At 34.1% G+C, this 10,709-nt stretch overlaps 1 protein-coding gene across 1 annotated transcript; it reads right to left on the bottom strand.

Annotated features, from left to right (window-relative positions):
* Positions 1-407: 407 nt before the first annotated feature.
* LOC129939570 (two pore potassium channel protein sup-9) lies at positions 408-8,822 on the bottom strand. Its single transcript, XM_056047628.1, has 4 exons — positions 8,332-8,822; positions 1,575-1,792; positions 1,112-1,512; positions 408-1,031 (listed from the first exon to the last, which is right to left on the bottom strand). The coding sequence occupies exons 1-4, from the start codon at positions 8,507-8,509 to the stop codon at positions 752-754; spliced, it is 1,077 nt and encodes a 358-aa protein (XP_055903603.1). The 5' UTR covers positions 8,510-8,822; the 3' UTR covers positions 408-751.
* Between the last annotated feature and the right edge of the window lie 1,887 nt (positions 8,823-10,709).

The raw sequence follows: 10,709 nt of genomic DNA, 5'->3' as shown, positions 1-10,709 counted from the left end.
TTTTGAGTCCGAATTCCTCGTCGCTTGTAATTTTTTTTTGATTAATTGATTGGAAGGCAATTTTTTGGCAGCTGGCCAATCAGATGCTAGAAACTTGCTTTACTTTCAAGTCCCTTATGTCACCTGAACCTGCCCAATTTCATTTCCAGTGAAAGTTAAACGTAGAACCTAGCTTTTAGATTTTCTACCCTAAAATAATTTATACTAATAATATTGTACAATATTATCATTGTTAGTTTAAATAAAACATTTGTTTAAATTTTTATTTTACAAATATTTATTTTACATTCATAAATTCTGATAAGTAAATGTTACTTTTACATGAAACTCTAATACTCCTAGCATTAGCACGGAAGTTCTTTATTGGCACAATAAGAATAAATTCTATTTTATTTTGTTTATAGATATTGTATTGTGGGTTGACATTTTATTTCGGTGGGGGAAGAAATTCTAAATTTGTGTGACTTTGTGCAGTGTACATAAAACGTTTCCTACATTAAATTTAAGCTATTTTCTCAGGCATATATTTATTTAATTTTTGGGTTCTGGCTTAAAGGAAGAACCCTCAAGACCAAGTCAAAACTGAATTTGGAAATTTTGTCTGTACACGACGAACGTAAAAATGTCCTATGAATGTTTTTATTATATTTTTAGTGTAAATATGGCAATTGTGCGTATTTTTTCTTAATGCAGTCCTCTCTTAGGATTTTTCTTCGATTAATATAATGCTTGGCATTTATAACATATTATATCAAACAGATGCTCTTTTAAGGCTTAACGTACTTGCAATAATATCAGTTGGATGATAGTCAGCATCAACAAATGATTCATGATTCAAACAGCGAGTTCCACCTAAACAGGTGCATGAACACACAGAAGTATTGTCATCGAAATCAGTACAACAATTCGAATTACCAAGTAATTTCCCTTTCATATTGTAAGAAGATTCCGCGTCATAATTCAAAGGTTGATTTGAAGATCCGAGTTTTTGATGAGCATCCTCTTCATCTCGTTTGGCTTCTTCAGCTTGCCTATGAAATGGTTAAGTAAGATTTAATAAAATTGACATTAGGCAGTTTCTTAGATTGGAAATAGAACATAATCAACTCACATTGTCATGAACCTTAAGACAAGCAAATTTATACTAGCAGCTACCACTGCCAGTCCAAAAAGAATAAAGACCAAGCTAAGTGCCACATATCCAGGCTTATTCATCAGAGCCTGATCGTTTTGCAGAGCGACATAATCACCGAAACCAATGGTTGTCAATGTGACAAAGCAATAATAAAAGCTGTCAAAATAGCTCCAACCCTCGTAGCGGGAAAATACCGCAGCTCCTGTTGTTATGATTATTGACGATAGCATTCCTGTAGCCAGCATGAGATTCATTTCTGTAGCTTCAGTATGATTGCAGTGCATATAACGCTTCGCACGCCGAATTATTACCGATGCAAACTTATTCAAACGTTCTCCGATACTTTGGAACATCACCAAACCAAGAGGAATGCCAACCTTCGAATATAAACATTGAATTTAATTTTAAAACATTTAAAAACATTATTAAATATAGTCACCATAGCATAAGCCATACAAAATGCTTTGCCACCAATTGTCACTGGAGTTGAATGACCATATCCGATCATAGCTAAAACTACGGTTGCAAAGTAAAAGGCTCCAGCAAATTTCCATTGCGGTCCAGCTTTGTGTGGCTTGTTTTCAATTATCACTATTTCCATCATTCTGTAGTCTTCTGCTGAGACATTGTACTTTTTGACAAAGTTATTTTTTAGTGCTATAAGAAAATATTAATAAAAATAAAGGATTACAAATATGACAGCCAAAAAATAGAACTATTTGTGACTGACAAGACACAGACACTAGTCTTAACTGACACGGCAAAGCACGACGGGTTAATTATTCCGGTATCGACCGATTAAGGTCTAAGGGCAAAGCAAATTAAATTTTGTAGTTTCATAATAATTAGAACACCTCGGAGCGACACTTGACGCCGAACAAGCAGAATCCTCCTTACGGATAGTAGTTGTACACTGCGCTGAAAATCGTGTACTACTTGACCTACTATTTATTGATTTTCAGGAGGCTTTTGACAGCGTCAACAGGGGTTTTATCTGGCTGGATAAGCTTATCTCTATTAAAAAGGTGACTTATGATGGCTCTATATGTCACGTCTTACACAGATGTAGGTTTTCAGAGAAGTTTGAAGTCCAAAGTGGAGGCAGACAGGGTTGCATAATGTCACCAAATCTTTTCTTATTATTGATCAATGATGTGCGGAAGAATTGAATGGACTCTGAAATCAAACCTAGAATATGTAGATTACGCCGACGATGTATGCCTGCTATCTCTTTAAAAATGGATCTTCCCCAAGTGGCACCAAAGGTGGAGAGAGAAGCAGAAATCGTGGGGCTGAACATCAACGCCAGAAAAACTAATGGGGTTTTCCATGGGTAAATTACGATTTTCTTCAAAATAATATTTTTTCGTGGCGCATGGAACAGGACTGGAAGTGTTGTCATCATTGCATCTTAGTACATTTTACTGTACATGTGAACGGGTGCGGTAAAGCATAATTAAATTGTATTAGTATTAGTGCAAAGAGGCTAAATCTGCAAAAACACCAGATTTGCAGATTTGATTTTAAATCAAAAATAAATCAATTTATTTTGCCCCATGAAATACAAAAACAGGGTAATTTTGTGTATTGTCAGATCTATATCAAAAATAAATTGATTCATTTTTCTCATAAGATGTTCAGCACATGTTTTCACTTTCTTTGAAGTAAGGTTTCTACTGAAGGCGAACCGAACAAGATATCGCAAGCTGTTTCAGGAAATTTAAGACTGCTCAAGAAGACAACGAGTAACAAACAATTACCAGAAAACTCCAGACCTTCATTAACAGGTGTCTACTAAACATCTTACGGGTTTTCTGGCCCAATCGTATATCCGATGCAGAACTATATCGGATAACGGGCCCGAAATCAATTGACACTATTATTCAAAGGCGCAAATGGTAGAGGATTGGTCACACACGCCGACGGACTTTATAAGTCTGACACCCTAAAAATGAGATGTGACAATGGTTGTTTTCTATGATTTGAAATTTAAAAGCGGACAGGTTTAGACTACATAATGACGTTTATTCCGACCAATGCAACTAGTTATTTTTCAGAGAGAAGTTTTTAGTATCTGATTGGCCAGCTGCAAAAAAATTGCCTTCTAATTAAGTCAACTTTATTTACATGGACAGCTATAATTTTGAGGTACTTGAGGACTTTGTCTACTTACGCACCGCTATAAACACAGACAACGACACCATCGCTGGTGGGTTAAGACCTTAAGTAGCTTGGCGTGGGAAACTGGGGGCAGTTAGCTAGAGACCGAGCTGGCTGGAGACGCATGTTGGTTTAGGCCCAGGTCCGTCCGGACTGTAGCGCCACCTTAAGTAAGAAAGTATTTATTGGAAAGTTGACTGGAAACTTAGTCAAGAAAAAGCTCAATAACAATCAAGTCAATTTTACTTTTGTCAATATGACAGTTGATCTAGTTGTTTCGTTCAAATGAAGGATGAACTTTATTACCTACTCTATGATTTATTTAGTTACTGCACAATTCCATTTATTCTTTTCTGTAAAAGGGTCCCTTGTCAATTTGTAAAATTAAATAAGTAATATTTCTTTACAATATAAAATACAAATCATGATGGACTTTTAGCTTGCCTGATGAGTGTTTTGTAGACATTAAGGTTTTCTACATATTTTGTACTATGAACTCAAGGTAGAGGTTAGTGAAGTAAGGCCCAAGTTTGAAATATATGACACTTGGAAGACCAACTACTTGCCTTGGTCAAAATGTACTTTCAAAAAATAGTTGACAGCAATTAAGTCCCTTATGTTTTCTTAAGCTACTCATTGAATTTGAATTGACTTGAAAGTTAGGCAAGTTTCAAGCAATTGATTGACCAGCTGCTAAAAAATTACCAATTTAGGCAACTTTAATGGAAAGTTGACTGGAAAGTTAGCCAAGAAAAATCTCCCTAACTATTACTTCTTCCACTTCTATCAAAATGACACTTGATCACTTTTTTCATTCATTTGATATTTTCTGTAAAAGGATTCCTTGTCAACTTGGAAAAGAAATAACTAATATTTTTTTACAATATGATGGTTTTGTAGCTTTTCTGTGGGATATTTTATAGACAATAATTGTGTTGGTATTTTTTGTACTATGAACTTAAAGTAAAGGTTTGCGAAGTAAAGTTCTGAATTTGAAATTTATGACACTTGAAAAACTAACTAGTTGTTTTGATCAAAATGTACGTTCAATGAATGAAGTTGACTGCAAATGAAGTCCCTTATGTTGCATGAACCTGCCCATTAATTTCAAATGAATACTGAAAGTCAGTTTTTTAGCAGCTAATCAATCAGATATTAGAAAATGGCTGTGTTCAATCTCGTGTTGGAAAGGGTATCTTGGATAGGTGGATACCTTGTTGAACGAGTATTGAGACATTTAAGCTTCGAAGTCAAAATTGTTGTAAGATAAAAATTTAACGGATAATTCAACTGATTCGTCGAACGATGATGAATTGATAGGTGCGTAACAATTTTAGAAATAAGTCAATTTTGAAGTTTAACTTTGGTGCACTTATTAAAGGGAACTTCTGCACTTGCTTAACAATCCAACGCTCATCCGCAACACTTAATTTTTTTTGGTCTTCCAGATTTTGAGGAATTTTCAACAGAATTTGTTTCTTTATACCTTTTTATAAAGTCCCCTACAGTAGAAGGACTTCTTTTTACAATTTCTGCTATACCACAAACCGATTTTCCTTCTTCAAAATATTTAATGACAAGTTTTCGCACTTCTATTGATGTGTAACCACGTTGTCTCCCCATCTTAACTTCCGTTTTATAATTGAATATTATTTTGGTTTCGCCTGACATAACAAAAGAGTAACAGCATACTAAAATGTGTATTTAGTTCCGTTAAAATAAAAAGAAAGTGCAGTGCTGCCAAGTGTCCGATTTATTTTTTGAGATCAAAATCGAGGTATTTGGAATAAAAAAATTAAATTATTTTAGTTTTGAAAGGAATCATCATTTGAAATGCAAGGTCACAAACCTTTGAAAAAATATCCATATGAACACTTTTGAACATAATTTTACTGAAATATTTTTAAAAAACGACGAAAACATTAGGTGTCTTCTTTCTTTTTTGAGCAACTGTATATCAATAAATTTAAGAAAACAAATTTATTCGTCGCGAAAAAAAATTGTGGTTGATACGAACTGTCAAATTTTATTTGCGTTCCACATTATCCACATTCACAACGAATAAAATAATCGCGCGTACGTAACCTACAAAAATCATTCCTGTTTTTGTTTCGGTGGTGAATGGTGTTCGGATGTGGCTGTCAAAGTCAAACTTCATTCGCGACGAATTAAAAACTCTCATGTAAAAGAAATGCCAAAATCGTCGAATATTCGTTAATTCGTTGGTCGTGCTCATGTGAAAAGTGCTCGAGACAACGTGCATTTTGACCAAGGCAACTAGTTAGTCTTCCAAGTGTCATGTATTTCAAACTTGGGGCTTTACTTTACTAACCTCTACCTTCAGTTCATTGTAAAAAAAAACTATAGAAAACTTTATAGTCTTCAAAGCACTCATCAGGCAAGCTAAAACTCCATCATGATTTGTATTTTATATTGTAAAGAAATGTTACTTATTTATTTTTCCAAATTCACAATTGACCCTTTTACAGAAAACAATAAATGGAATTTTGCAGAACATAAGTTCATCTCTTAGTTAAACGAAAAAACATGATCAATTGTCATTTTGACATAAGTACACTTGGCTTGATTGTTATTGGCAGCTTTCAATCTCAGACAGATAGGGTACCCCCGGATACCTTTTTGTTATTGTTTTACGTGTAAAATATCAGCTGATCAAAAACAGCCAAAATGTCAAGAAGGTCTAAAGGTATCCAAGAATTTCTGGGATATGTAGGTATTTGACAGAACAGCTGATTCAACACATGATTGAATTTTAAGAAACTTCAAAATTAATTTCTGCTTTTTGTATTTATTAGTAAACAAAAAGATACAATTTGTTTAGTTGAAGTTGTATTTGAGGATGTTCTGTACATAATACACGATGAAGAAGCTATTTGCCTCCAAATTTTAGAAGGTTATTATGATCTATTTTTTAACTTAAATAAGGATGTCAATCCGGAAACCGTAAGGATAATTTTACGAAAAAGCAATTTCCATGGAAGAGTTACTCGGAGGAAGCCGTTTATTATACAGCAAAACAGAATAAAGAGAAAGAAGTTTGCCTTACACCGTCAAAGTAAAGATTTTTCATTCTGGAAATGTGTTTTGTCCTCAGACGAGAGTAAATTCAATTTTTTCCGATCTGATTGACAAACATATGTTTGTATGGAGAAAACCAAATGAATTTATCAGGGAAGAAAATCTGCGACCAACTGTGAAACATGGAGGAGGCTCAGTTATGGTTTGGGGTTGTATTTGTATGTCCGCTGCTGGTCCAGGAAATCTTGTTTTTATAAACGGAACTGTGGACCAATATAAATGTATTCAGATTTTGAAAGACAATTTAAACAAGAGTGCGTTGGGAATCAGAGATGAATATTGTTTGTACCATGACACGCTTATGGCTCCTTTATAACTGTCGCATTGTGCTTGAAACCCCTCCTCAGTCTCCAGACTTAAATGTGATAGAACACCTGTGGAGCTATTTGGAAAACCAGCTGAAAAACTACACCATTTCAATCATAACGGACTTAGAACTGGCCTTAAAATGTGAATGAGATGAAATTCCAGCTTCTTTTTGTGAAAAACTTGTCCAATCAATGCCAAAAAGGTTGAATGCGGTAAAAAAGAGCAAAGGTCTGCCTACAAAATATTAGTTTTTTGTTATTTCTTTATTTTTTTTCTTATTTTTGCGAAAGTCATACATGAAGTGTCCGATTTATTTTTTGATGTAAAATATGCTGGTGTTTTTTTTAAACTTAGATTTCAAGAAACCGTTCTTACGAATACATTTATGTTTGTTATATTTTATGAACCTTAAATAAGAAACATTTGAAATACATAAACTATATTTCGTTAAGTTTGTTTAAGATTGTTTATTTGCGGTTTTAAGTGGAAAATTAAAGCTGTCCGCTTTCTTTTTTAAGCAAGTGTATGATATTGAAAAGTAAAACTATGAATCATATATCTATATTGCTATCGTTTTGTTAAGAATTTGTGTGGAAATATGTCTTCAAACCTATATAAACTCAAATTTTGTAATTCATTCGTCGTTCCTTGGTCGCGCTCATGTTTCAATAGAATAAAGAAAGCCAGATTTTTAGCATATTTAGGTCATATAAAAAAACGACCCTACTTTCAAATTAAGTTATGTCATTTGAACGTGCCTAATGTCAAACTGCGTTCATATTTCTGTTCAGTTGGGGTTTACTTTGAAATTTATTATGAATAACGTTTTCTAATTGTGGAAAAATACTTTTAAAAAATAATTCTGTTCCCGCAGACGTCCATTTTGTGGTGCCTAGCGATGAAGCTCCTTTCAATTTAAATGGTTTTGTTAATACGAAAAATTGTACCATATGAAGCGAAGAAAGCATTTGAGCCAATAACGAATCAACATTACATTCATTAAAATTTATAATTGACTGTTTTATGTGGTTACCAAGCTGGCATGGCGGCATCATCGGTCCATATTTCTTTCGAAATTACACTGGAACTGTTATTACTCTGATTGACTGAAATTAAAGAATTGGAAACCAATATTCAAGGCACCAATGACTTAAAACTGCCACATCAATTGAGATCTTGGCTTCAATATCTGCTTTTGGCATCTAAGGTTTATTTTCACGGGTATTGCAATAAGTAGTAATTCTTGTCATGAAAAGTGATTTTTCATCTTAGCTGTTCAAATACGGCAGACAAATTGTAGGTCTTCTATATTCCTAACATTACTCAGAATAGTTGAGAGTTGTAAGGCACTAGGCCCCCGTTCTTCAGGAACTGTTACGCGACCTTTTGTTTTTATTCATACCAACAATATTACTAAGATGTATTATTAATTAAAGTTCTCAAGCTTTTTTAAAAACACCCAATAATTTAACGTTCCTTTAAAATAAAAAAAATGTTGTTTACTTCACGTTTGACCAATGTAATGGCTTCTGAAGCAGATTCAATTGCTGTGAGAAAAAGGGTATAGTAAATGTTTTATGTTTTTAAACGTGCTTTGATATAAATATACTTATTTTGTATTTACATACTTTGTAGAAACTCCCATCTTCTTGATTCTGTTTGTGATTCCAATGAGTCGAATACTGCTGCTCCAATGAGCAAATATGTAAATGTGCATACAACCAGGGATAGGGTTCGAACATTTTGCCTCTTCATGGTGCAATGAATTAACACTCCAAAAATTGATTCACCTCGCTCCAAGAGCATCTAGATACTTTCTTATCCAGGTACAAAAGTTTAAGCTTTTGTTTTCCTCTTATTTTTTTGTTGGCTAAGTTCTATACTTTCAAGACACAATTAATAATTTTTTAACCCCGGACTACAAAACATTGATTCACTTCAACCAACAAATTTGAACATCTACATATTATTTGGAAAATTCAAAATTTGCTAAGTTGGAGAATATGTTTTTAAAGTTAAACAATTTTTGTTTAATTATGCAAAACAACTTCACGATAGTGAAAAGACACTCTCTATTTCACACAATTTTCGTTTTCAGTTCCAGTTTGATAAGAATTGAATTGATTTTTCAAATAGATTTTTTGATTTTGCGCATTAAAGAAGCGGCTACAACATTATTCGTGCCATCAAAGCATAAGTGGTGGAAACAGCTGTTTCTATTGAATTTTGTTGTGGCACACAAGTTTTGAATACGCTTTGCAGAGAAGTAAACAAAAATAAATAATAGGTGGATAACAAGAAGGTTGTTTGCACGTTCTCTATTATCACAGACCACCTGTTAACTTTTTTAACTGATTTTTTTTTTATAAGAGCCGGGTCTAAGGGCTTATTTCTGAGTATTAAAATTAGATATAGATGTAAAGGCTATTTTGTATAGTTCTGAAGCTCGACTAGGGTGCAAAGAATTTGCTGAAATATATTATTGTTTTATCATAACATTCCCCTACGAATTCAAGCTAATTAAATCTACTCCAACTTGATCTGAAACATCTTTGAAGAGAATTCTTAGATTAGCTGAGGAAATGAAAGGGTCTCTTTTAAAGACTGTTTAACGGCGATGACGAACTGAATTCAGCAGGATGATTCATTTAATATACACAACGAAAGCCATTAATCCCGCCTTCCCGATTAAGACGAAGTAAAGATTGTCATATCTAAACTAAAGTCTAAAAAAGCCGCTGGAGCAGACGACTTGAACGCAGAGCTTATGAAAGCCGATGGAAATAATTTTGTTAGGATCATGCAGTTTATAACTGTAAGATATCTGTAAGCATTCCCGGTGAATGGAACCTCAGTACTACTAGGGGAATCAGTCTCATCAACATCGCTTACAAAATCATTTTTGCCGTAGATCTAAACTAGTAGTGTTAGTCGAAACCTGATAGGTCCTTATGAGTGTTACGACAAATCCTAGCAAACAAAACAAGGGGATCAAATCGACACCCACCATCTTTTCATCGATTTCATATATGACAAGCAACCAAAAGTGTTGCTATATAAGACCCTTATCATTATCATCCCCGTCCTGCTATACGGTGCAGAAGAATGGGTTATAACAAATGAGGATGAAAGCACTTTGGGTCGTTATGATGGAAAAGTTTTTCACGTGATCTACGGTCTTGTATGCATAGAAGGTGAGTGGAGGAAAAGATGAAACACGAACTGTACGGGCAGTACACCGAAGTAGACTTAGCCAAAAGGATACAAGTCCAATGGCTAAGATGGCTGGGTCACCTTAAGCGCATGGAAACCAATGCTACGGATCAGGTGGCGCTAACAAGTGAAAAGTACCCTGACCAACTTGGAGTGCGCAACTATAGATATCTAGCTAGGGACCGAGTTAAAAGGAGAAGTTTGTTGAGTGAGGCCTTATTTCGGGATTGCAGCGCCACCTTAAGTAATAGACAACTAGTGGTTGTATAATGTTCCATCTCATGATCCGAATTGCAGTTCTAGTGAAGCGTTTCTGTAATCTTTCAATTGTCATTGAATGGACAGCATGCATTGGATTACGAATGGAAAACATTATTTAAATATTTAGCGTACATAAAAAGAAATATAAGGATCTTAAGGTAAAGATAAAGGATCAGAGAAGTATAAGGCATTGCTTAAAATAAATCCAAGCATTAGAAATGATGTCGTAAAGAATCCAAATAAGATTTATTTATTCATTCAGCTTATACAGCTATAACTTAACACTAGCTTTTTTTTTAAAAAAGCTCTTTAATGTAGAACTAATTGATTTTATTAGACTAAAAATTAAAAGGGACGAAGGAAAAAGTAAAGGGTATCTTTCAGATGGGATTTGGAAATGTAGTAACGAAGAATTCTGGACATTGTATCATCCACAAACATTAGGTTATCTGAGACACATCGTTAATAGATAAGACGAAGAGAAGGAAGCCAAGGTGACTACCTTGTGGGACTCCAGAAGTTGCATGTATAG

Source organism: Eupeodes corollae, chromosome 1 (assembly GCF_945859685.1).
Source record: "Eupeodes corollae chromosome 1, idEupCoro1.1, whole genome shotgun sequence".
Taxonomy (NCBI): domain Eukaryota; kingdom Metazoa; phylum Arthropoda; class Insecta; order Diptera; family Syrphidae; genus Eupeodes; species Eupeodes corollae.
Note: the sequence above shows the minus strand (reverse complement) of the source record. Positions and strands in the feature narration are given on the sequence as shown.